At 39.1% G+C, this 24,901-nt stretch overlaps 5 protein-coding genes and 1 long non-coding RNA gene across 6 annotated transcripts; 3 read left to right on the plus strand and 3 right to left on the minus strand.

Moving 5' to 3' along the window:
- Positions 1-1,338: 1,338 nt before the first annotated feature.
- Positions 1,339-4,052, minus strand: LOC123471034. The gene is made up of 2 exons (XR_006644961.1): positions 3,093-4,052; positions 1,339-3,004 (listed from the first exon to the last, which is right to left on the minus strand). It is a non-coding gene; the product is annotated as an uncharacterized LOC123471034 (long non-coding RNA).
- Positions 4,053-9,435: 5,383 nt separating this feature from the next.
- On the plus strand, positions 9,436-19,143 carry LOC116921065 (sestrin-3). Its single transcript, XM_045172578.1, has 9 exons — positions 9,436-10,163; positions 12,205-12,270; positions 12,360-12,470; positions 12,889-13,071; positions 14,214-14,430; positions 14,826-15,058; positions 15,207-15,593; positions 15,661-18,859; positions 18,936-19,143. The coding sequence occupies exons 1-8, from the start codon at positions 9,693-9,695 to the stop codon at positions 15,745-15,747; spliced, it is 1,755 nt and encodes a 584-aa protein (XP_045028513.1). The 5' UTR covers positions 9,436-9,692; the 3' UTR covers positions 15,748-18,859; positions 18,936-19,143.
- On the minus strand, positions 17,388-18,390 carry LOC116921069 (calcipressin-2). The gene is made up of 3 exons (XM_032927265.2): positions 18,130-18,390; positions 17,711-18,053; positions 17,388-17,650 (listed from the first exon to the last, which is right to left on the minus strand). Exons 1-3 carry the CDS (start codon positions 18,388-18,390, stop codon positions 17,520-17,522), a joined length of 735 nt encoding a protein of 244 aa, XP_032783156.1. The 3' UTR covers positions 17,388-17,519.
- On the plus strand, positions 18,787-20,814 carry LOC116921067 (spermine synthase). The gene is made up of 8 exons (XM_045171905.1): positions 18,787-18,859; positions 18,936-19,142; positions 19,374-19,496; positions 19,564-19,718; positions 19,780-19,869; positions 19,928-20,119; positions 20,189-20,343; positions 20,748-20,814. Exons 1-8 carry the CDS (start codon positions 18,787-18,789, stop codon positions 20,812-20,814), a joined length of 1,062 nt encoding a protein of 353 aa, XP_045027840.1.
- LOC116920082 (4-galactosyl-N-acetylglucosaminide 3-alpha-L-fucosyltransferase 9) lies at positions 20,350-22,348 on the plus strand. The gene is made up of 2 exons (XM_045172568.1): positions 20,350-21,046; positions 21,114-22,348. The coding sequence occupies exons 1-2, from the start codon at positions 20,933-20,935 to the stop codon at positions 22,194-22,196; spliced, it is 1,197 nt and encodes a 398-aa protein (XP_045028503.1). The 5' UTR covers positions 20,350-20,932; the 3' UTR covers positions 22,197-22,348.
- LOC116921066 lies at positions 22,240-24,678 on the minus strand. The gene is made up of 9 exons (XM_032927261.2): positions 24,486-24,678; positions 24,331-24,423; positions 23,871-24,206; positions 23,654-23,804; positions 23,461-23,582; positions 23,244-23,390; positions 23,030-23,181; positions 22,632-22,971; positions 22,240-22,569 (listed from the first exon to the last, which is right to left on the minus strand). Exons 1-9 carry the CDS (start codon positions 24,676-24,678, stop codon positions 22,430-22,432), a joined length of 1,674 nt encoding a protein of 557 aa, XP_032783152.2. The 3' UTR covers positions 22,240-22,429.
- Positions 24,679-24,901: the final 223 nt, after the last annotated feature.

Here is a 24,901-nt window from a genome sequence, read left to right on the forward strand (position 1 = left end):
GATAAGTGTGTTGATTGAAGACAGTCAAATGCAAACGGGCTGATTGATTGCTACGAACAAAAACACGGCAGCCATAATGGTTTAATACAAAATGAAACAAAACGTAACCAAAATCCCACCAATTAGTAAACAGTGCCCTCCATTACGAAAGGAAAACGTGAAACAAAGACCATGTTTTTTACGTCGTGATACATTTCTCGTCTTTGAAACATAATTAGTCATGTCAGTTATATGAATCGATAGTCAGATATGAAGATTGTTTACCTTGTTTTAACTGGAAAACCACTCAAACCGACTTGCAATCTGACATTTTGGTGGAGTAAATGTCATCGTGCGATTTGTGCATTAATCTGCAATTCATTTCTTTGTTACACAAGGCCGACGTCAATTTAGAACGTCGGATTCGTAAAAAGAGAACTTTCCCCAACATGTTTCAGAAATCTTTTTAAAGTAACAACAACCTACACCGCATACACACACAGGGATTTTCCTTCTTGGAAAAAAAAAATGGCGAAGCAAACCAAATGCGAATAATCCGAAAGAAAAACCTGTTTTGTTTCCCCAGATCATTTTCTCTCTTCTTGACGGATGGAATGATAAATTTCTCTTCTTTGTTGTTTTTTACAGCAGCACTTGATGTCGATTAAAATTGATTTTCGTGAACAAGAAGAAATGCCAGACAAAATAATTTGATATTACAACACAAAAATAAAAAAAGGATACCCGATCTGGCGATCTGCAAAACCAGATTTTTTGTTACATTCTTTGGCGGATTGTAGATATTGCATCACAGATGTAACTCATACTGTCGTCCCGCCTAAAACAAAAGAAGAGCGAGGTTAATACTGGAGCCGTTTTGCAGATATCATAAATGGCCCCTATGATAACAAAAAACTAATTAGTTTGTGTTCCAACATTTGCCGATGACTCCATTAAGGATGCAATTGATTCACATCATATCGCAAATGGCTATTATTCAAACTTTTCCCTTAACGAAATGGATTTTTAAGTATGAAATAAAAAGAGGTCAACACAAAAAATCTGTTGATTTTTCTTATCCGAGGGCGAAGAAATCTATGCTGGTAATAAAAGCAAACGGCTCCAAAGGTCTCAATGGCCTTTTGTGTGAATTATGATGACGTGAAAGTTGAACCTGTTACAAAACCTGTTCTTTATCCGTACATAGACCTTCTTTTACCCCGACTGGGCAATTATGGTGCCCACCTTCAGGCCAAAAGTCTACAACAACATTTTTAAAAAAAAAGGAAGAGGCTTACATAATCGCCAGGTAGATGGTCGTATGGAGCGTGTGTCCATAACATTATACCTTTTTTTTTCCTTGTTCAACAAAAAAAAGGAGTGTCTTCTCCTTAGCTGGAAAAATCTCCTCCTCCTAAAAAAAATAAGTAAATAAATCAAATTGACAAGAGTTTTTTTTTTTTACATATTCTGTAGAATCACGATACTATTCGACATACACATTGTTACTCTCTCTACACAAATACATTTTGATATGACGGTATGTAAAATATTGTCTAGTACTTGCAAGACATTGTGCATTTTATAATTAGAATGTCTTCATGGGGAAAAGAATTCATTAATTATATAACAAGAACGTCTGCTGCTGCGGTCTTCTCTCCAACCCATTTCCCAATGTTATTTTGGTTGACTTTAAAAAGTCGTAAAAACGGGGGGGAAAAAAACAAAAACAAAACTTTAAAATGTAAACGAAACAATTAAGGAACAAACAAAAATAGAAATCAATAAAAATTTGGGAGACTTGCACAAGCCGGACACACGTGGAGAACATTTCCTTCCTTACGGTCCCAATAATTTGGTACTAAATAAAATTTGTTCGCCTACATTTTTTGTTGAAAGCATAAAAACACGAACCTAATCAAAATGAAATTTTAAAAAAGCAAGCTAAAGCTAAAAAAGTTAATGTAAGGCGTATGTAATAAATAACAATAATACAGCGCGGATCCGGCGAACCAGCGTGAGCGTGTCAATAACATCCGCAGTACCAATATTACATGTTTTTTTTTGTGCCCCATCTGTTTTTATCTATTTAGGACACGTCATGTCCCTTAAAACCTAAATCCTCAAGTTTAATTATTTATCGATTTTTCCTTTTTTTTTTGCTCTTTGAGCGTTTCGAGAGAAAGTGAATATTTACTCAACAAAAATATCGACGTTTCGTTGGAATGTTATTACATATAGCCTTTCTGTTATGGCTATATTTTCTATAAGCTGTTCTGAAGAGGAAAATGGTGTTACATTTCGACGTGTGATGTACTACTCGTTATGTTCCTCTGGGGCGGTTTGTTATTTTAATTTCTCTCCTTGGCTGCTCTTTGCGCCTGACCTTTTTTGCTACACATGCCCGCACACAGCAAATATATCTGATGAACGATGACGTCAACTCAATTTTCGAACAAAAACAAAAGGCATGAAAGCACCGAAGAAAATCGATTTTTAAAAAAATGTTTCCACATGGACTAATTCAAATTAAGAAATGCGTATCCAAATGAAAAATAAGAATTATGGCATGTACATACACAAAACCCGAACAGAACCCAATACGTCAAAAACCTTGATCCCGCGTGAACCCTTAAACTTGATGCCATTTTCAATAAAAAAATAAAAAAAACGAGAAAAAACACGACTTTTGGATCGAGTTTTTGAGTGTTGCTGAATGTACACGACGACATCCAAGATATAAACACCATCCACTAAAGCTCGTTTCAATTTCTTGGAATCAAAAATAAAACTGATAATTTTGAAAGAATACACAGTTACCTATTCCGAGAAATACTGGGCTCAATCCAACGTCCCTCCCGTCCAAACAAAATGTCTTCTTACTATTTTTACACGATAACCTTTTTCTCGTGCTTCAATTAAAAACACGACAGTTTCATTTGAAATGTCTCGTGGCGTTCGTTTGGGCGTGATATGATGTGTATCAGGGGACTATAGATTTCCTGCCCACACATAAAGGAAGAACCTTGAATCGAAACCGGGAAAAAAGTGATTGAAAATTCATGCCGGCATGCCGAAACGATGAAAAAAAGAAAAGAAAATTTCTTTCCTACTTTGTTTGTGTTGCTAACCGGATTCCACAAGGAGAACGTTTAGCATTGATAGCTGCTGTGCTGCTGCTACACGTGAAGTTAAAATCACAAATTTACGTACGAGTTACACACTAGCACCTTTTTTCTTCCTTTTCACTCGTGCGAAAAAGCAATGGCGTCGTCAGTTCTGCTGTTTTTCTTCGCTGTTTATCGAAACTGAACGAAACAAAGTTTTGGCTTACCCGAAAGCCACAGTGACGTAACAGACTATAATAACAGATGGGAGGAATATAATAAGCTATTAGCATTTCTTTTCTTTTTTTTTTCTTAAGAAAAAGCCCAGTGGGGTTGCTGTTAATAATAATTTAATCAATAAGGAATGAATTCAGAAAAAAAGGCAGTAAAAGAAAACAAGTTCTATCCGATTGCATCCAGGAATGATTTTTTCTGATTAGGGTTGGCCAATGTTCAATTTATTCTTTTTTAGCAAGACGAATCGTTTAATTTCGTTCGACTAAAAAAAGAAACGTTCGCTAAAGTCAAAGAAATCGGAGGGAAACACGACGAGCCACACACACGTCTTTCCTCATTATCGTCTGCTAGTTGTTATTGCGTTGCCGTGTGCGTGAAACAGCCTCAGCGTAAACACATTCCTTGTTGTCAGGTTATGCTGCGTTTGTAATCTGAGATGTAATATTACGATGATCAGCGTTCCACAGGACTGGTCACTTGTTTTTTTTAATAATTATTTTCAAATCATAAAAGACAATTTAGAGGAAAACCTGCAACGTTGTTGGTGGTTGCTAAGCATTCTCTATTTGTGCTTTTGCTCAGTTTCCTGTTTTTATTTTAGATTTTCGAGTGACAAAAAGCATGAAATGCTGATGTTGTCATCCGTCGAAAAACTAGACAAAGAGTTGTGTCAGTTGGTAACAAGGGCAAAATTGCAACTTACCTTACAGCTCTGCCCAGCAACCCAGTGTCGGTCAGAGGGGGGCTGAATCGAGCGCGCATAGCAACTGGAACAAGACACACAAAGGGGGAAAAAATGTGTTTATATAGAAATGGAAGAAGAAGAAAGAAGGGAGAACCATCATGATCGTTCAGTATATTATAGAGCTCCCATGCAAAGTTCCGTGAATAATGACCATTCTCCCTTCGTTCTTTTTTTCTTTCTTTCTTTCACGCTGTGTCCTTATTTTGTTGTTAACATTTCTTTGGCTCGTTACGCACCCCGCTCTACAATCTCATACTTATTTTTTTTTCTCGTCTCTTTTGTAATATCTACAAGATATTTGAAAAAATAAAAATGAAATATAAAAATTCGAAGAATAATCGGCCTTTTCCTGTCTTCCTTTTCGACTTTGTCTGCTTGGCTCCTCCCCCTAAGTCGTCTGCATGTTTACAAAAAGTCTATAGATGTTTAACTACACATGAAACTGGGGACGGTTGAGAAAATCTAAATTTTAAACTAAAAGTATAAAATGAACTTTACAAAGAGTTTCTTGTACATTTTTCTTGTGTCGGTCGGTGAATATCAAAATGTCATAAAATCCAATTAATGAGGCTTCTTTGTTTTAACGGCTTCATTTTCCAACGTTGCTGTTATCGCTTATTCCTCTTTTTCTTTTTTCTTCGTCAGCTCAGATGAGAAAACTAATGTTTCAATTCTCCCCCCCACCAAAAAAAAAGTTGACTGTCGTGTGGAAGAAAATAATTTTTCTTTCTTTGTTGCAGGCCGAGAAAAAAAAATTTATATGCAATCAAATTCAGGCGGGATCATTTTCTTGTTATAAAAAAATTGTACGAGAAATTTTTACGACTTGAAGCTATAAAGAAAAAAGACTACGCACACGAAGAGTCTCTTATAGTCTATACTTTTGGATAATAAAAAAATGCATCAAAGAATAAGAAAATTGTGTAATATGGCCCGGGGTTGCGTGTGCCTTACCGACAGAATTTACGTACATTTATCATTTTATTTTCCTCGTTTTAATTTTCTTCCGTTGACCACCATTTTTTAATTACAATAGGAAATTCATTTAACTTTAAATATAATTCAAGTTTCGAGTAATTTTTGAGCCAATAAAAAAGAATGGGCGAACTTTTTAATGGTTTGTTGGTTGTTAAAAAAAAAATGGCGGTCAAACTACAAACACACAAGTCAAAGAAGGAAGGTCTGGGTTTCGTTTCTTCCTGTTATCGGTTTGTACTGCCTCCCCAATTTTAGTATTTTTTGCATCCAAGTCTAGTTGTGTGTGTGTGTGTGGAACTGTCTCAAGTTGTTGTTGTTGTTGTTGGATGCGATAACAAAAAGAGAAGAAGCAGAGAAAAGTGGAATGTCTCGCGCGTGCCAATTTGTTGCTTGACCGACTCGGGTCTCTTGTTTTCTGGTTTAATTTAATAAAGAAGTGAGAAAAAAACCAATAAAATAGACAAAAATGGTCTGAAAATGAAAAATTCAAATTTGCTCGTGCTATAGACAAGGTCGTGAATAAATTTACGAGCCAGGAAAAGGCCTTCCATTCTGTGCGAACACAAGGCATTTTTCGCCAAATTGGAAAGAAAAGAAAGAAAAATGAGAGACCCTGAAAATAACTCTCTCTTTCCAAACGCTTGGAACTGCTTTTGCCATACACAACTAAGAAGAAAAACAAAACAAAGTTAAAAATCTTGAACTTGGCTCAGCTCCAACGTCTTTACACATGCCACCTGAGATAAACAGAGACAAAAAAATCTACATACTAGTTGCAATTTTTTTGGGTGGGGGGGCAAAACAAATACCATATAGTCAAAACCGGAAAGAAAACAAGAAAAATAGTTCGAATTTTTGTTTTACTTTTTCTTTTTTTGCATTTGATATTTGAATCGGGGCACGTGTAGCGACACTACAAAATACGCAACTAAGTCAGAAATAAAAGAAAGAGGTCAAGTCCCTTCCAAGGTTATTTTTTAATTAAAAACAAAACGTAAAAAAAGCGTCTGCTAGACTGCTACTCTCTCCTGTCGCGCCTGTTTTATTTGGCAACACGCGTCACGTCCATGTGTCAACTGAACAGCTTTTTTGTTTTGCGAAACCCAAAAATCAAAAGAAAGATAAGGGACATTTGCATAAATCCACAAGTCACCTGACCCTTCCAAATAGACTTCCTCTTGATAGCTTTGCTTGAACAGACGTGGACTGGGCCAAGGCTTTTTTTCTTCTTTAATTTGATCTGAAAATCAAAATCGAATTGAAAATGGCGGATGTTTCTCTCCTAAAGTCTTTTGTCCTCAATTTCAGTTTATATTAACGAATTCCAAGTAAAGCGATGAAAAATTGACCGAGAACTTTAAATTATCTGTGTCAAACAGAAATTAATTTTAACAAAATAAATGCCACGTGGATTAATGAAAATAGGGAATAATAAAAAAAAAATAAAAATAAATCTGACAGCAGCTGGATCGCGATTCGTCACGGGCGGGAAAAGAAAAGCCCGCCAGAGTGGGGTAGGTTCATGTGACGTCACCGGCGAGAAAGAAAAAAAAGCCGTCGTCTGCTACACACCGTTTCTTTTGTTCCACTGAAAAAAATGGAGGGCTGTGATGAAAGAATGCAGATCAAAGTCGATTGTTACAATATCCTGGAAATGTTTCAACAACTGGGACGATAATTTGTGATTACAGCACCAACAGTTTTTTTCAGTGTGTGGTTTTTTCTCTATGGTTGGCCTTCCACATAAACAGAGACGAGCAACAAAAACATGCACGTTGTCTATGTCCCACCAGGGCCCAGAGCAACAATCGATAGTGGCGTGTGTGTTGGAGAGAGACGGGGGCTCTGCCGGTCACAGGGATGGCCATGTGCGTGAAAGAACTTTTTTCTTTTCGTCTTTCTTTGTTGATGGAGAATTTCGACAAGGTCTGTACACATTTGATTCCGAGATTCGTTTTTACAGCTACAACAACAACCGATCATCATAAAATGTAATAAATCAATACAAGACGAGTAAAAGAAGAGGTCATTATGCCAGTGTAGATCACGCACAGAGAAATGTGCTGACGGTGAGCAAACAAAAACAGAAAACTTCCGGCAGTATTTTCTTCCCAATATATTTTTTCTTCACAGAACAATATTAACCACAACGACAAAAAGATCCTTCTGAGCCGGGCATCCTTGTATTTCTTAACAAAAAAAAAAAAAAAAAAAATGAAACGTCACGGTGACTCATTTTTAGATGGCCCTAGCAACAAGCCCAAAGTTCATTGTCTGAAATCGCCCTAAAATATTTATTTTTTTTTTTACTTCAATAATTCCTATCAACTTAAAAATGATAACATTATTTCTTCACAGGCCCTTTTTTTTTTGTCCTACAAGTTTTGTGTCTTCAAGTGCTTCATCTTCTTGGTGCCCAGTGGATAAAAAAAAAAAAGCTGCACCGTAAAAATAAGAAAAAAAAGAAAGATATGATGGCAGTGTATAGGGGATTCCGGTGCGGATTTCCATTATTCGCCCGTAAATGGATAGGCCCCTTCCTTATTTTTGCTGCAGCCTTTTTACATGCTGGTGTGTGATGGAAAAGGGGGACTTCTTTTTGTTTTGTTTGTATCTGCCTCCGTCAACAGCTGGCTCTTAACCTTCACGGATAAAAAAAAAACAAATTCCGCCCTCACATCATACACACACACAGACGGACAAAGAACTGTGTTAGGCCCCAGCCTTTTACATACCAACGAAAAATTTTTTTTTCTTGGGTTTGACCCCATAAAAGAATTACATTTATTTCTGTAAAATTTAAGATATTTAATCTCTTTTAATTGAACTAGAGATTTGGTGCCAAGCATTTCCAGAAATCCTTGAGTGTAAATGGAATTTAAAGATGATGAAATGATGGCTACTTGTTACCACAAGAAGCTGAACAAGAACCCCCCCCCCCTCATAAAGATATTAGGGCATATCACTCTAGGGGATTCAAATTTAACTGGAATACATTTCTTTTTTTGGCTGATGAAATAATAGGACGCCATTGCTGCATGGTTGAATCTATTGAAAAGAAATGATGTAGAACTATTTGGATCGAGGAATTGGTGTAGATGATTTTGGGTGATGAGACAAGTCGTTTGGGCTGATTTCTCTGAAAATTTATCGCCGATCTGTGCACACAGTAGAAAAAAGGCCCCCCCAAAGAAAAAGAAGGGCGACGGTAATGACTTGTGTTGGGAATGTTGACAACGCATCATTAAGGAAAGCTCCGGCACAAAAATTAGAGAGAGAACCGTATGATGAAATTTATGGCCTTTCTTACTTTTCACCGGAAAACGAAAAGCACCTACGTGCTGTACGTACACACAGTCAACAACAGCAAGATAAATAAAGAATCATTTTTTCCTTTTTATTTGTTTTCTTTCCCCCCCCCCCACTCAATCCCCAACCGCAATAAGGCAAAAAAGAGTTTCCCTGTTTGTTTGTTTTTTATGTTCGACTACTCGTTAAAGTTTCTTGTGTTCCATTCAGATATTCTTTCTCGAAACAACGAAGCAATGTCGTCTGCAATTTGAACATTTCATACAATGAACTTTGTTCGCTGTCTTTCGTTCTGTACAGCTCAGTCCGTACAATTCGGTTTTCAGCATGTAGCAACACGTTCGAATCATCAAAAGAGAGACACACAAAGTTCCGAGTACAACAAAAGACAACTGAAGGAGAGAAAAAAAGAAACGCCATTGGGGAAAACGGTGTATGCCCTGACGACGATCGCCGAGTGAGGGATTCCCTTCCCTGCCCACCCTTTTTTTTTTTTCTTCCTGTGCGCCAGAGTCTTCCCCCGGTAACAGCGAAGCTCCTCCCATAAACGACGGCGATTGGCTAGCCGTTCTGAAGCCCGGCTAGCAACAAGCTCTTTTAAAATGGAACGGCCCAGAAAAAGAGCCGTAACCGAATACAAAAAAATATTGGCAAAAAAAATGTCGTTTTTTTAGTTTCTTTTTTTTGTGCTTTGTGTAGAGACTAAATAAGATAAAGTTGAATAAATTCTGAAATTCTGGACGAAACACGTTTTGACCAACTAAACTGTTTTGGTGGGGTTTGTGTTGCTGAAGCGTTCGCTACGGCCGAGAACGATACGAGGATTTTATTAAAAGGGTCTTTTGCCTCTTTGTCTGTTGGGTTAGAAACAGTGGCGAGGACAAAGAGAAAAGGAAAAAGAAAAAAAAACATAAAAAAGCAACCAAAAGGCACACTTACGAAGAGAGGAAAATATGACCCGTAGCTGGTAGGATTGTGTTGCCGAACCCGATATGGTGTGATTCCTCCCACCCATTCCCTACGAGCCACAGCAGCGCCACCGCTACCACCCTCGGTGCTCGGAGCCGACATCGCAACTTCGTCTGCCTTTGTTCGGCTCAGTTGCTGGCCGACCCTCATCCCGACATGGTCGTAATAATTTCAAGTTGCTAAAGTTCTCTTTATTCCCGTCACAACTTCTTTCAGTACACATCCACAAGCAGCACAGCATCTTTTTTTTATTTTTTCCTTTTTTTAATCACCTTATTGGCTGTAATTTTTGTTGCATTGAACGAGCCATTTTCAAAGAGGAAAGAAGTCATTCCCTGATCTATCATTCGTCGTCCAAATTCGTCTGAATGTATTTGAAAGTGGAGAGTGTCAGTGCAGTGGAGATCGCGTCAACAACATCACGACTATCGGGTGCTGTCAATCCTTTGTCCACTTCAACGAGTCAACGTCAAGGAGTTACGAAAATTCCTGTGCCGTTGCAGCATCGACTGGGTGGCGGGGCGGCCGCTGCTGCTGCCGTTGCTGCCGCCGCCTCTGCCGCCACAGGAGCGTCAGCTTGCACTCCCGACGAGATCTATTGTTACACTCAGTCCAATTCCAACATCAATCGGACGACGAGCCTCCCTTTCAATCACCACCATCAGCAGGAGCAATATCAATACCATCACTATTACAACCAGGCAGCTGCTGCCACAGCAACAACGGCCGCTTTAAACAGAGGATTTTCTCGATTACAACCTCCTGCAGCACAACACCACTACAATCCTGCATCCGCAATTGCCAATTCGTCTCCCATTATGGGCATACATCACATTGATGTAAGTTATTTGTTTTCTTTTCGTGTTCATTTTTTCTTTCATTCTGAAAAGTGGAGGTTTCTCCATATCCAATTTTTTTCGTTCGTTCGTTCGTTCGTTCGTTCGGGAGGAGTTTCTCAGTTTCCCGCTAGAGGTGAGGAGTTAGGTGTGATGCAGAGAACTGGTTAGAAGTGACGAGAAAAAAAAATGTGCTTCCATATCTTTTGTCTCTTTTAAAGTGTATTTAAAGAAAGAAATGATTGCGGTTCCTATGGGATTATGTAACAAAGTGGTGTGACGTCATCTGGGACGATAGACAATCTTGGACCGGTGATGAACAAATTTCGAAGCTTCTCGATTGGTTATTGTCTTTTCCACCGAAGTATCGCTTGTGTTCGCCGTCTTTTGACCGACGTTCGTCTGCTAGCGGGAAAAGAGCTCATTTAAATAATCGATTTGCGTTTTCGGCCAAGTTCTTCATCTTTTGCTAGAAATAGCACATCGTGCCATGGATTGTCATTTGGGAACAAAGGAAACAAAAAGGCACCGTGTCTAACGTCATGTAGAATTACCATGAATAATAGTGAATTAAAAAGAACATGAAAGATGGCGCTGGCGGCAGTCCCTATATTTTCCTTTTTCTTTCTAGGGTAGAAGAAAGAGATTACATGTCCCTAATAGGGCGGGGTCATCGACCTCCTTGCAAGTTTTTTTTTTTTCTTTCGTTCTATCCCAACTCAATTAACAACACAATCCCATCGCATCCCCAAATGGTGGAAATTTTTATTACAAATTGTGACCTAGTGAAGTCGTAAAAAAAAAGGGAAGAAAGAGGAGGATTACAGTGGGGCCACTCAACGAGAAGTGAAATCGGTTGCCTTTTTCTTGTTATTGTATTTTACGATCGTGTTTTCTTCATGTTTGCCTTCAGGTAGCGTGAACAGCTGATTTGGCTGTACGCCTATTGAGCCTATCCCTAGGCGTTTTTCTGAAACTTACCAACGATAATGTATGGGTATTTGAACACATCCGCTTTGTGTTGTGCTTTAAATTAGTTGTTAGGGGGAGGGGGAGTGTTTTCCAATTCAGTCCATTGGCTTCATCAACTCCGCCCCCCTCGTTTTCTCTTTTGTCCATTTGATTAAACAAATGACACATCGGCTTCCATGCTTATCCTTCTTAATCGAGTTCTTCGTATTCACGTGCCCAATGTAATTGTTTTAAAAAGTTCTTCCTCCCTTGGCGATCGGGTCAAGGTGATTTTGAGGACGCGCACTAAAAAGATTTTTTTTTTCTGGGGGGTACGAATTTTTAAAGTGACGTCAATTGAAAAGAATTGGGATGGATGTTTTCTTTCTTTTCTGTTGGGTTAAGCGCGAAGAGACGAACTGCTGTGTTCGGGTCATTTGAATAAAAACAGTTAAAGAATTCCATATGAGGAGAAAAAGCCATTTCGTGTGTATGTGCCGTTTTCTCTTCCACGGCTCGAAGAGAAGAACACGAGAATTCGTTGGCGTCATGCGCTTGTTGTTGTTTCCAGGACGGGAAAAGAAAAAAAAAAAAGTTGACGTTAAAAGCCACTCAGAAGAAGAGAGAAAAAGAAAAATTCAAACAAAAAAAGAAAAAAGTTATTGCGTCGCATCGTAACTTAACGCGTTCGATGTGTTAGTGGAGATATGTACCCACGACCGAAGCCCTGAAAAAGAGGGTCCCCCGTTTGTTATGAAGGTCGTTTAGACGTAAACAAGTCGCGAGGTTGCCGCTTTTAAAAAGAGTTGTTAGTGGTGTTTAAAAAAAAAAAGGAAAAATTATTTGATATCTTTTTTTTTTTTTTTTTTATATATATTAAAAAGAAACAAATGGCTGCGTCCTTGGCTTATCTTTTTCGGATTTTGGGTTGGGCGGACACTTTGGGAAAAAAAAAGGGAATTTTTCCCGCAGCTATTTCGATTGTTTGACAGCGAAGCATTTTTCACGACAACAATTGGCTGCGGGGAGAAGGGGAAAAAATGGTAAACTTGATTTTCTGAAATGTATATCTTTTTTTTTTAACGAAAATTAGGCGACAGCTTTTGCTTCAACCGTCGATGTACAACACGGGCCTGGTCGACCAGATCGACTAGAACAGGTACGAATTTTCTTGATTTGGATTATTATTTTTTTTTTATTTCGATTAATTGGGAAAAAAATCTAAAGATTGTGATGTCTGCATTGCAGGTTATGGGTTTACATCCGCAATATATGAAAATATTCAACAAGTCGCAATCGTTCATCATGCGAGGTGACGGACCGTTACCCTACCCCTACCGCCATTACATCGCCATTATGGTGAGTCCCCCTATTTGCATTCGTTTTGACATCACCTGCTTAAAGGGAACAACGATAGGGGGCATGTTTCTCGGTTTTTCGGTCAATTTTCATTAACGTACAATTTCGCGTGACACACATTACACATTTGTTGGTGGCTATTTTCGAAAAAATGTCTGCGTCCTTGCCAAACCCTTTTATAGTTTTGGGTGTACCTTTTTTCTTATTGTCCGAAATGATTACCATATGTGTGCCGTGTGTGTGTGTGTGTCTGTTGGCATCAGATTGCGAATGCACACCTGTGTTTTTAAAAAATTTGAGAGGAGGTCAATGTTCGGTCCGTACCATTTTCGAGTTTCTTTTCTAAAAATAAAAACACGTTTTTCGTTTTTTTTTTTCGTTTTTTTTTCCTCTTCCAATTTACCCATCCCGCCTTCAGGCTGCCGGCCGTCATCAATGTTCGTACCTGATTCAACAGCAGGTGAGCGAGTTCTTGCAGCAGGGCGGAGACCAGCGCTGGCTCAATGGTCTCCACGCTATTCCTGCCAAACTGAGGGATCTCTACGAAATCAATAAAATCTTGGCTCATCGACCTTGGCTCATTACCAAACACCACATTGAGGTATGCAATTCATTTTCGTTTTCTATTTATTTATCTTTTTTTTTTTTTTCTTACCGAATTTCATCGGATTTTTCTTTTTTCCCGTTTAAATTCTGTGGCGTACAAGAAAAAGTGTGTCCACTTTAAACCAGTTTGTTTCAGTTTGCGCGCGCCCGCTACTTGCGATCAATTCGAAATGTATGTGGCGACATGGTAGTTGCGTTTTTTCTTTTCCTTTTTTTCAGTAAAATATAAATTCCAAGATGGATGCGGGCCTATTTATAGGATTTGAAGGAGATGCGTCTAAAGTTGAAAGTGAGATAGAAGTAGCAGCTGCTTTGGGATGTAGTAGAGAAGCAAGCCAAGAGTCCGCTTGAAAATGGGCAGTTAAAACTAGAAAGAAAATGGAGGGAATGTTTTTTTTTTTTTGGCGCATTGCCCAGATAAAGAAAATGGAGGACATTTTTATTTATTTTTTAATTGTGCTGGTTCTGCTAGAAGTAACTCGCCTATTCCGGTTTGAAATTTGTTTCGTCCGACTTGTTTTTTAAGTTTGTTGTTGTTCCTAACTCGAAAAAAAAAAAAAAGAACGAAATTATTCGCTCTAGCGTCTCAGATTGTCCAATCTGCGCCAATGAGGAAAAAAGTCAGTTTGATTGGACTACATCGTTCCTTTCCACGTTGTAATTGATAGATACTTGGAGAAAGAAAAATGCCGGACATTGGAATAAGTCCATATGCTCCTGTCGTGCATGGACCTTGTCTAGTCCAGTTTTTTTTGTTTTTGTTTTTGTTCTTGTTCTCTTGGCTCGAGCGATAAAAAAAAGCGGAGAAATCGGGACCGCGCAAAAGAATGTTATAAAAAAAAAGCTGTTTACGTCTACGGTCCAAATTTGGTAATCCAAAGGTCCTGCCTCAATAACTTGGGCCCAGTTTTCATGTAAATAATCAGCCGAGAAAGAAAAAGTTGAGTCACTGAGAATGCGTTTTTTTTTAATATCAGCTCACAAAATGTAATAATCACTCGAGATCTTGTTATCAAATTTTTTTTTAAATTGTGTTATCTCATCTTTATCCATGGTATTTAAAAAAAAAATGTGGGCCAACAAGAACACGAAAAATGCATCACATTTTGATTTGTTTTTCTTCTCTCTTGTTGACAGAAATTGACGAAAGGCAGCGACAGTTGGTCACTTGGAGAGCTTGTACACGCGCTCGTCATCCTTTCTCACTATCACGCCATCTCGTCTTTCGTGTTCGGTGTCGGTATCGGCGACGGCGAAGACGAACCGCCCTGCTGTTGCCCATCGGTCGGTGTCGTCGTCGGTCATAAGACGAGCGCTGGATCGCCTACAACGGCCACTGCGACTGGTAACAGTGGCAGCGGCCAGTCTACTCCAAATTCGGCTTCGGGATCGCCACCGACGGTAGCCAATGGCAATGGAGGCGGCAGTCCTTTAGTCTTGAGGCACGGCAAATAGAGAAATTGAGAAGGCCTCTGCGCGCATAGTGGTCGGTACGTGTGGACTTGGCTCGAGATATTCATCAATAAATCAAAACAAATGTTTTATCTCCTTGTGGGGTGGGGTTATTATCCGTTGTAACTTAAACTATGTGACTCACGTTTTTGTTTTTCTCTCTTTTTGTTGTGGGTTTGAATATTGCAGCCGGTTCCAATCAAGGATCCAAGTCCAATTCGGGTTGTGGATCACCTAACGAGCCGAGAAGTGCCGCCAGCAGTCGACGTGGCACGAACGATTTTGGTATGATGCAAGATCACGAGGTGATGGCTGGCGGTTTGGACGGTTTGATGAAGAGGATGAAGAATTTAGCCGAACGTCGGCAAGAGTACAGCGCCGAAGAGCAGACGAAACGCTACGAACACGTCGAAAGTCAAAGCGCCGAATTGGGTGTGGTCGGGTCGTCCGCCGCCGTCGATGGTTTCTCATCGAGTCGTCCCAAACCGGAAATTAGTCAATTCATCGACGACCCCGATTTCACTTATCAGGTAGAACATCAACGTGAACTTTGTTGGGTCGTTTTTTTTTTCTTTTCTTTTTCTAGTCCTGTTTGAAAGGGGCAAGGTGGAGGGAAAAAAAAGAAAACCTGTAAAAACGATAATGGATTTTCTTTTCTTTTTTTTACGAATTGTGCAGGACTTTGCTCGGCGCGGCTCAGTGAATCTAATTCCAACATTTCGGATTCAGGATTATTCCTGGGACGATCACGCTTTCTCACTCGTCAACCGGTTGTACAACGATGTTGGCAACTTGCTCGACGACAAGTTCCGGCTCATGTACCAGTTGACGTACAATTTTATGGGCTCCAAGAGGGACGTTGATACGTCACGCTTCCGCACGGCCATTTGGAATTATATTCAATGCATGTTTGGCATCCGCCACGATGATTACGATTACGGAGAAGTGAATCAGGTACTGGAACGTTCATTGAAGGCTTACATCAAGGCTGTCGTTTGCTTTCCCGAACGAGTCACTAGAGAAAATTACAACGGTGTTCTCAAAGAACTCCATCATTCGGAGAAGGTAAAAAGATGATTATTACCATGTGCTGCCATCTCGTGGTGACTTGTGACATTTTTCTTATTTCCAGATTCACGTCAATTTGATGCTTTTAGAAGCTCGCATCCAAGCCGAGCTGCTCTACTCTCTGCGTGCTGTCATGCGTTACATGATTTAAAACAATTAAGAGGTTTTTTCTTTTTTATTCGCTAAAAAATCGATTAGAAAGTGGCGTTTCTCGTTTTTACAGCAGTAGACTCCCATCACCCAACAAATCTTATTTTTTAAAACTCAGACTATTCTATCCTCCCATCTCTCTCTCTCTCCATTAAATTAATTTTTATCTGGCTTTTAAACAGTTCCTGGCATTTTTTTTTTCTCTCTCTCTGTCTCTGTCTCTGTCTTTCTCTCTCAGTGAATGTAGGGAAAAAGAGGAAGAATTTTTATCTTTTAGTTTTTTAAAGCAAATCTTTAGATTTATCTCCACACACACACACACACCGGATGTTAGATGATGAGACGAAAATGCTTTATACGATAGGCGCGGTGTTTTCGAAGAGGGCACAGAATTTGCCGCTCTGTTTGTGTTTTAAAAAAAAATTTTAAATTCAACAACAACAAAATTTATAATTTTTTTTTTTTTTCTTTTCTTTGGATATGCCCCATGTCTTTCAAAACTAGGGTGCGACAATTTTATCGCGTATATTTGATAAAATGTTGCACATAACAAATTCTCAAAACAAAAAAAAAGAAATTTTTACAAGAAATAATTATTCCCTTCATTATAATGTCTCGCGCGCGCTATATTTGATTCTTACTTTTTTCTTGTTGAAAAAAAAAAAAATTTCTTCTCGTCTGTCTTTTGTTCTTTACGTGTATAGATGGACAAATGATTTGATAGTTTTGTGATTTCCGGCTCTCACGGGAATGTTCAAAGGAAGGATTGATAAAAAAATTCGTCACAATCATGGGGCGCAGTGGACGTTACCGAGTAACGCGTTTGTTTTTCAAATGAAGAAAAAAGAAAAGCTTTGATAGCCGTTTTACAAAAAAAAAAAAGAGCTGTGTGTGGATATATGTAAAACCTTCTCTTTTCACTTTTTTTTTTTTTCTTTTTTTTTTTTTAATTCTGTGATCCATGTCTTTTTGGTAGTGATCTCTTAATTCCCTATATATCTTTCTCTCGAGTCTTATCGGACCTTTGTTGGTACACCCACCCACCTTTCATGGTCTTAATTTTTTTTTTTTCTTCGTAAAAACGTCTAAAATTCGGTCGGTGCGGATTGAAGTGACCGGATCATTGTGTGATGCGTTTTAAAGAAAATGTCTTTTAGGTTAAACATAATTCAAGGTGCGCTGCTTTGTCGTTGCGTCCAATATCCTTTTATTTTTGCTTTTTGGATTTTTACAATTGAACGAAGAATTCTTTTTAAAACGAAAATTTTTCTTTCAATTTAGAAAAAATCATTTGAAATACAGTCGTAAAAAAAAATGGAAATTTCTCGTCTCACCCCCCACCCACCCCCCTTCACATAATCCCTGTATTATTTGATTTATTATAAATTACAGAAAGATAAAAAAGTCTGTATTTGCTGATAGGAAATTGTGGATGATGAAAAAACACAAAAAAAAAACTTTATATGTTCGCCTTTGTCGTGTTTTCTTGTCGGACTGTCCCTCTCCCCGTGCTATATTACCCTCCTATACCTCCCAAAAATTTTGTGTGAAAATTTCAGTGATGATACGGATCATTCGATTATTTTGAACGGATTAAAACTAAAGTATAAACAAAAATCGATAATAAAAAGACTAAGAAAAAATTGTTCACCATGTTTTTTATTTATCGGAAACGGTAGTTATTAAAACAATAATTTAAACAATACGGGAAATAAATTCAACAATAAATTATATTCAATTGAAAATTCGATTTTTTTTTTTTAACTATAATGACTAATTTCTTTTTGGACACGGCGTCTGCGTGATGACGTGTTGTTTGGGACCAATTCCATCCATGTCGGCGCAAATGTGAACAACTATTCCAGGTTGATTATCCGTGGCTGGTAGCAGCTCATGTTTGTCACCTGTGGAAAAATTGTAGCAACTGCACAGCTCAATAATATGGCTAAGACTTTGTGTCTCACCTGGGCCAAGTGAAGCGATGGCAGATAAAAGATCAAAGTTGACCACTGGCCCTGACTCTGGCGCTGGAGCCCAGCCCACAGGAGGACTGGCAGGTGGAGATATGAGGAACTGTCTGACAGGTGGAGGGATCTGAAGGAATTGTTGGGAGTTCTTGTTGACAAGTGGAGGCTGCCCAAAAAAGCAATTCATGACACTATCACCAAAAGGTGTTTGGTGTAGGTGAACCCTGGCTTTGGTGGCAATACCGTTGGAAGAGAAATCTACCCTTGCCCTGCGAAAACTACGCAAGTAGTGGAAAGTGGCTGATTCATCAAAAGTCCTGAACAGGGCCTCCAGCTCCGTCTGGAAGAAAAAGAATCCACTTACTCTGAAATCTGAATGAGCTTTGACCGACACACTACCAGTAGGGCATACAAACCTTGAGCTCCTGTTGGAAAAACAATTCATTGGGGAGATTCGTCACAATTAAAGAAGTAGGTTGCTGCTCGCCCTCTTTGGTTTCATCTGTGATCTCTTTCTTCTCATCTTCTTGCTGGTTGTCTCTGGGTTCGACGTCGGCAACGCAATTCGCAATCAACTCAGCCAATTGATGTTCTCTTTCGTTGTTTGTTGTACCCGTTTGTTCGTTTAGACTCAGGGATCTTAACTTCGCTTCCAGTTCAAATTCGTCAGAATCCATGGCTAAGGATATTGCAAAACACTTTTCTTATTACTTAACAGTAATGAGACATCTTATTTTGACAGCCCATTGTACTGCGTGACAATGTTGCCTGACTGTTGACGCGCTTCATATTTAAAATTTCCATTATTATAAAAACTGATCAAGAAAAATTAATTTTTACTTGAAAAAAATCTTTCTACGGGAATAAAAAATATGTAAACTTATTTTTCCATGCAAGTTGCAGGTGCAATCCGGAACCGGCTTCCGGCTATTTGTATTGATGTAACGTCTGGTAACGGACCTTATTCAGGTACAACCAGCAGAAGTCTGCTAGAAATTTCACTGAGGTATCCCGTATCCGAGGTTTCGCATCCGAGTCTAGTCTATTTAAAGTGTGGATTCCAAGAATCAATAATGGAAACGGAAAGCCACTCGACGTTTTTACTGGAATTTCACACCGAAAAAAACAACTTTTCTAGTCCTGATGGTTAGCTTGTTGTTTTTAAATTTATTTGAATTCTTAAAAGCAAAATAAACATTTTGTCATTTTTCTCTCGACATAGAGTTGATCGCACCAATTAAGGAATTACTGGAAAAGGATATCGGAGAAGTCAAAGAAGTTTATAGAAGATGTAGCGACGAATCGGTGAATGTCATCCTGGATTGTGACATGAAATCCATTGTCACCCTACAGCTCAAAAGCTCTGGTCTTGTATTGATGAATATTGATATTGATGGTCAACATTCTTCTACATTTAATCAAGAAGTTGGTATCTGGTATGTTTTATTACAAGACTCAAATAATATCTAGTCGTCTTTCAAACAGTTGGCAAAAAAGTTTGAAAGAGATGTGAAGGGAAAACTAGCAGCTGTAGCCAGTAAAAGTATTTGTCCAATTAAAAGAGGAGGCCCTTTGGATAGATTTCGCTACCTTACCAGTTCAGGTTCTTTTACCCTTTCCAAAAAATTTCTAGACTCATATCAATAATCTGTTGCTGTAGATGAACGCTTGCTAGAATATGATGTTGACCATGTTGTTGCTGATGTTCGCTCGCCTTTCCAGCACATTCAAATTCTTCATACCATCAACTTTGGCAACCTTTTAGTTCTTGATGATCTCCAGAGTAACAACATGATTGAATAAATCATTCAAAATTAAAAACTACAAATTCTATTTTACTTCTTTTACAGATTTAGCTGAAAGTGATCTAGTTTACACTGAAACCTTGATTCAAAGGGGAAAAATTGACTATACTGGAAAAAACATCTTGATCTTGGGTGCTGGAGATGGAGCATTACTATGGGAATTGCTTAAGGAAGGTCCAAATATGGTCACTATGGTTGAGGTAGGAAACACAAATTTTTTCCCCGCATACTTTGGATACATTCTGGGTAAACAAATTACAGATTGATGAAACTGTGATGAAACTTTGTAGCCAACACTTGCGCTCTGCATGCGGATCAGCGCTTGATTCCACAACTGGGCCTCATCACCAAGTAACATAAAAGTAAAATCACATCTGTTTCTGTGACCAAAGTTTCAAATTTTGCGTAGATCATTGTTGGTGATTGCCTAACAGAACTGGACAAGCTGAAAAGCCAAAGCGTTCTCTTCGATTTTGTCTTTTCTGACTTGACAGACATCCCTTTATCGATTAAACCCCAAAATAAGGAATGGCAATTTCTACTGGACGTGATGGAAAAATCTCTTGGTGTCTTAAAGCCTGATGGGCAGTTTTTAACACACGTAAAGAACATTGTCTTGCATGATTTATACTAGTAATCCTTCCGGGAAAACTAACATCTTTTTAATTAGGGGAGTGGTGTGTCTTCCGTTCAATCGCTGGCCGATTTCGAATCGCATTTAAACAATTTGGAGCCCCCAGTCGAGTTCAAACGTTGTCAAGCTTTTGTTCCGTCGTTCATGGAAGATTGGGTGTTCTATCAAGTCAGAAAGACGCCAAACAACAAGTAAATACAGTATTAGGCAATTGAACGTATTACAATTGAAGTGTAATACTTTTGTTACTGCGCCGCTCCACAGCCACTTGATGTAAAACGCTATCATTGCGACATGCAACAAATTAGTCATAATTAATGGGTTTACGTCCCTGCGTGATCTTGAATTGATTCCTTACAACCCTTTTTGCTACATTGAGCAAATGCACTTCTTGATTATGCTTCCTTTGTGAACAAGTTTTATGCTCTCCTCAGTCTATTATTATGATTGCAGTTGATTGATTGTTTCCGTTAGTTATGTGATATTTGGCGTTAGCTCAATATAATTATTTGAATTCCTTAGTGGCTACTTGGGATCTGCAGTTAGTCAAGAGGGCATTTGAATTTGAAAAACGTAATGTTGGAGTTACCAATAGGTGGCTGGTGGACACTTTACTCATTCCAAAAAGCCATCAGCATTTATTGGCTGCCCAAATCACGTGATTTAACTAGCGCTTTGGATGAAATCGGCCAGCAATCAAAGCGGAAATCCTGTAGGCGTCTCGTCAAAGTAAATCTCTTTCTGAAACTCAACTGACAACGAAAGTTTAGTAAACAAAGAATGCTGAAAAAATTCTTTTTCTACACTGTGGCGTTTGGTTTTATCGGCGCATCTGTGCTCTACTGCTGCGTTTACTTCTCACGACATTACAATTTTCAACAAGAACCAGTAAAAGTCAGTATAGCTCAATTAAATTTCATTGCTTTTTTTAATGTTGCAATAATTTTGCTTTTTGTACTAGAACTTTTCCCCCCAGACCCACTTGAATAATCATAAAAGCGCCGCAGAGTTGCAACTCGATACCAGCGATGACCTTTGGCACTCATCAGACAGCGGACGTAAGACGATCCTCTTGTGGCTACCCGTGTCTTACATTTGGAGCATTCAAATGTCTTTAAAAAGTTGTTCCATCGATACTTGTCGATTTACGACCGACCATCGCCAATTGAACAAGAGTGGCGCCGTTATTTTCCACTTTCGGAATAGCCATCCGATGGATCGTTTACCAACATATCGACGACCGGAACAGTATTACGTCTATTTAAACTTTGAATCTGCCATTCGCAGCAAGAATCATTTTCCATGGGGGAAAATACCACGTCATTTTTTCAACCTGACTGCAACGTATCGTCTCGATTCGGATCTTAACGAAAAAACATTTGGTGGGTATCAATTTGAACCCAAGGAAAAGCTGGAAATCAAAGACGTGGATTTAACCAACTATTACGGCATTAACATCAAGTCCAAGACGAAAATAGCCGCTTGGTTTGTGAGCAACTGTAAAACATCAATCAATCGGGAGGGATACGTTCGTGAACTACAGAAACACATTCCCGTCGACGTGTTTGGTAAATGTCTGGACAATCACAAATCGTGTCCGAGAGAAGTGCAAGGCCAGTGTGACAAGATGCTGGAACGTGACTACCTTTTCTATCTCAGTTTTGAAAATTCTTTCTGCCCAGATTACGTCACGGAAAAGTTCCACAGGGCATTCGAGACGGGCACTGTCCCCGTCGTGTTTGGAGGTGCAAATTATTCCTTGTTTGCTCCTCCTCATTCGTTCATCAATGCGCGTGATTTCGGGACTCCCAAATTACTGGCCGATTATTTACGGAAACTGAGCAAGAATTCGGATCTCTATTCCCGTTACTTTGACTGGAGGAGAACATTCAGTTTGCAAAATAATCCCGGCTGGCCCTGCAGACTTTGCAAAATACTCAACGATTCCGGCCGGATATCAAAGAGCTACGAGGATATTGAGGACTGGTTTTTCAACAAATTGCCTTGCGAAAATTACAAATGGTCGAACCAAACAGCGAAATGATATTTTCAGAATTTGTTGCAATAAGGCAAATTCAACTATTTTGTGATATTAAATAAGGCACCGTCTTGTATCTTTTGCTACCGTACTTTCTGTGCGGGTGATAGAAAAATATTACAACTGGCAAATAAAGATCAAACTACTAGCATACAAAATTAAATACGAAAAGAGCGGATGCTAAATCCTTTTGCTAAACCTCTCATTACGTTCACAACATTTTCAGCTCTGCTAGTGTTCTATTTCTCTTCGAAATCGAGGCAAAATCCTGTGTTGGCTGTATCAGCAGCTGCCCCAATAATGTTCGACGACGTGACTGCCGTTATCTCCTCTTCGGTGCCATCCGTTCGGTAAATTAGCCGGAAAGGCATAAGCGAAGCTGTTTAGAAAATTATATTATTACAAATAAAATTAATTATTTACTAAATGGATTATACTTACAGCAAACCTGGACGCTGGATGGTAAACCCCCGGGTGGAGGTTCAGTCATCAAAAGACCTCCTTGTCCTATAACAGCTGGATTCAACGCGTTACCACAGTAACGATCGGCTTCAACATTGTTGGAATCTCTTCCACCAGCGATGAGAAGGAAATCATACAAACAGACGGCCCTGGTTCCTTTCACGGAATCTTTGAAAGTTGTACCGACAGCAGAAAGAGTTGCAGCGGAACTGGTTGCAGATGCTGTGCTGTTAGCACCGCTGGGTGGTACCGTCGTTATTGAAAAGGCGTCGCCTCCATTGGTCACCGAGCAAACAGACAAACACATTTGAGTCGCTTTCTGTTTTGAAATTAGAGAATTGATGTTTTGAATTATGAAAAGAGATAAAAATTCAGACCGTTGGATGCGCTTTAAGCAGTTCCGTCCTGAAACAGATTCGATAGTTTTGGTTATTCAGCTGACGAGTTAAAGTGCTAGAGGCGTCATGCCAATTGAACGAACTGACCCTGCCCTGGGCAGACGTGAAATATTGCAGACAGTCCTTGGGAGCTGTTAAAGAAAAAATGTTGTATAGTCTTAATGGGAAAGTGTTTAAAAGGATTCTGTTTTACCGAGATAGGAGACACCACACGGAAGCATTGCAATCTTTATGTTCCATGAACGCGGTATGTATGGAAACGTTTGTGTGCCAACAGCAAAGTTGAATTTCAGCTTGAGGTCGGTAGAGCTAAGTGCCGATGATTGGACATCAAGATACACTGGTACAGTAAGAGACATTACATTTTTATCTTTCATCAAAATTTGATTTAGCTTATTTTTTTTTATTACTGTGCTGTCCGCTATTGTCCCCGCAAATGACTGGTGCTATGTTAGACGATCCAGAAACTTCAAAAGTATCGGTGCAAGTTCCACCTGTCGGCTGACTGGTCGTGAAGGAAACGAAATCCAAACTACAAGGCAAAAACAAACATTTAATTTTGAAATGGATTATTTATCGATGATTTTCAACAATTTGACTAACCGTATTTGACAAATGGGTTTTATTTGTTCCCTGCGTTTGCTGTCTAGAGTGACAGTCAGCGAACAGGTCGAAGGTGCAGTGATGGGCGTGGCTGGTGATTGCCAGTAGGTGTTGTTGAGCGTGATTGCACCGTCACATGTGTTGATGGCATCTTTTGGTTAATTTAAACGGATTATTTGAGTGTAATGTCTTTCAGCACAGTTTTAGGATGTCTTACTGACGCAGCAGGTCAACCCCAGATTGCAGACGCCGCTAGATCTGCCACCAAACAGCGAACAAACGGCTCGTGAGGCGCAGATTCCTGCATCGCCGTTGCGTGATATGCACGAATCGAACGTAGCTACTTGGTAATTAACGTTTGGATTGACAGAAACTGGACTTAGGTTGACGATATTTTTGATTTTTTGACCCCAAGGATTGAAAGTGCTCAATCCGCTGTTGAACTCCACCGGTCTCGTGCTGATGAAATTCTCTGTAATTAAACCACCTAAAGCGAAACGATCTTCTTTGTCATCCGTATTTGCCTCGTTCTTGCCATCCTCATCTTCACGGCCTGTTTGATTAATTTTATTGGTCAGTATCGAAAATGTAACTCCATAATCAAGCGAATAGTTCATCGTCTAGGTCAGAATTTCTGAACTAGTTTCTATGTCAATCAGGTAGGAATTTCTACTAACCATCTTTGTCATCTTCCTGAAGATTTGTTCTGAATTGAGGGCTGCTAACTGGTGTCCGATTGATGATTCGTCCTTCGTATGGGCTGGCGTAGACTTGCGAAAGCAATTGCGTTTCAATTAGCAAAAGTTCTTTGATTACGTATTACAACAAATACCTAGAGCAGGAAGTCTTGGTCGATAGTATAGAGCGTTCCACAAATTTGGAGTGTATCCATAGGCATAGGTAAAATAATTCTGTGTTTGCTGCCTACCAGTTGCGACTTGTCCTTCATTTTGATTGGCACCCTCACAAGCTTGGCTCGCTTGTAACGCCAAAATGACTGATAAAAGCAGATAAAATTTTGACATGTTCTCTGTCTCTGATTCTCTGTCAGAAAAACGAAGTCTGATCTGGTCGAAGACTGTTGAAAAACTGTAAGTTCATTAGCTTCTTCGTCGCCTTTTTATGCAAGTCAATGATAATCATCAGTCGTCTTCTTGTAAAGGCTCTTTCTTGAACCTCTTGTTATTTCTTATGTCCAAAAGTTTTGGGGTTATTTTTGTTTTGTTTTTTAATCATCAGAGGTCAATC

Source organism: Daphnia magna, linkage group LG4 (assembly GCF_020631705.1).
Source record: "Daphnia magna isolate NIES linkage group LG4, ASM2063170v1.1, whole genome shotgun sequence".
In the NCBI taxonomy this organism is placed as follows: domain Eukaryota; kingdom Metazoa; phylum Arthropoda; class Branchiopoda; order Diplostraca; family Daphniidae; genus Daphnia; species Daphnia magna.

Excerpts from the sequence above, each read along its gene's own strand:
- LOC116921065 (XM_045172578.1), top strand. The coding sequence starts at position 9,693 with ATGTATTTGAAAGTGGAGAGTGTCAGTGCAGTGGAGATCGCGTCAACA. Across the intron at positions 13,072-14,213 it reads TTACCAAACACCACATTGAG|AAATTGACGAAAGGCAGCGA; the intron begins GTATGCAATTCA and ends TCTTGTTGACAG. Across the intron at positions 15,059-15,206 it reads ACCCCGATTTCACTTATCAG|GACTTTGCTCGGCGCGGCTC; the intron begins GTAGAACATCAA and ends CGAATTGTGCAG.
- LOC116921069 (XM_032927265.2), bottom strand. The coding sequence starts at position 18,390 with ATGGATTCTGACGAATTTGAACTGGAAGCGAAGTTAAGATCCCTGAGT. Across the intron at positions 18,054-18,129 it reads TTTTCCAACAGGAGCTCAAG|ACGGAGCTGGAGGCCCTGTT; the intron begins GTTTGTATGCCC and ends TTTTTCTTCCAG. Across the intron at positions 17,651-17,710 it reads CATCGCTTCACTTGGCCCAG|GTGACAAACATGAGCTGCTA; the intron begins GTGAGACACAAA and ends ATTTTTCCACAG.
- LOC116921067 (XM_045171905.1), top strand. The coding sequence starts at position 18,787 with ATGGAAACGGAAAGCCACTCGACGTTTTTACTGGAATTTCACACCGAA. Across the intron at positions 19,143-19,373 it reads TACATTTAATCAAGAAGTTG|ATGAACGCTTGCTAGAATAT; the intron begins GTATCTGGTATG and ends CTGTTGCTGTAG. Across the intron at positions 20,120-20,188 it reads ATGGGCAGTTTTTAACACAC|GGGAGTGGTGTGTCTTCCGT; the intron begins GTAAAGAACATT and ends CTTTTTAATTAG.
- LOC116920082 (XM_045172568.1), top strand. The coding sequence starts at position 20,933 with ATGCTGAAAAAATTCTTTTTCTACACTGTGGCGTTTGGTTTTATCGGC. Across the intron at positions 21,047-21,113 it reads TTCAACAAGAACCAGTAAAA|AACTTTTCCCCCCAGACCCA; the intron begins GTCAGTATAGCT and ends TTTTTGTACTAG.
- LOC116921066 (XM_032927261.2), bottom strand. The coding sequence starts at position 24,678 with ATGTCAAAATTTTATCTGCTTTTATCAGTCATTTTGGCGTTACAAGCG. Across the intron at positions 24,424-24,485 it reads ACCAAGACTTCCTGCTCTAG|TCTACGCCAGCCCATACGAA; the intron begins GTATTTGTTGTA and ends TGCTTTCGCAAG. Across the intron at positions 23,805-23,870 it reads GGGGTTGACCTGCTGCGTCA|ATGCCATCAACACATGTGAC; the intron begins GTAAGACATCCT and ends ATTAACCAAAAG.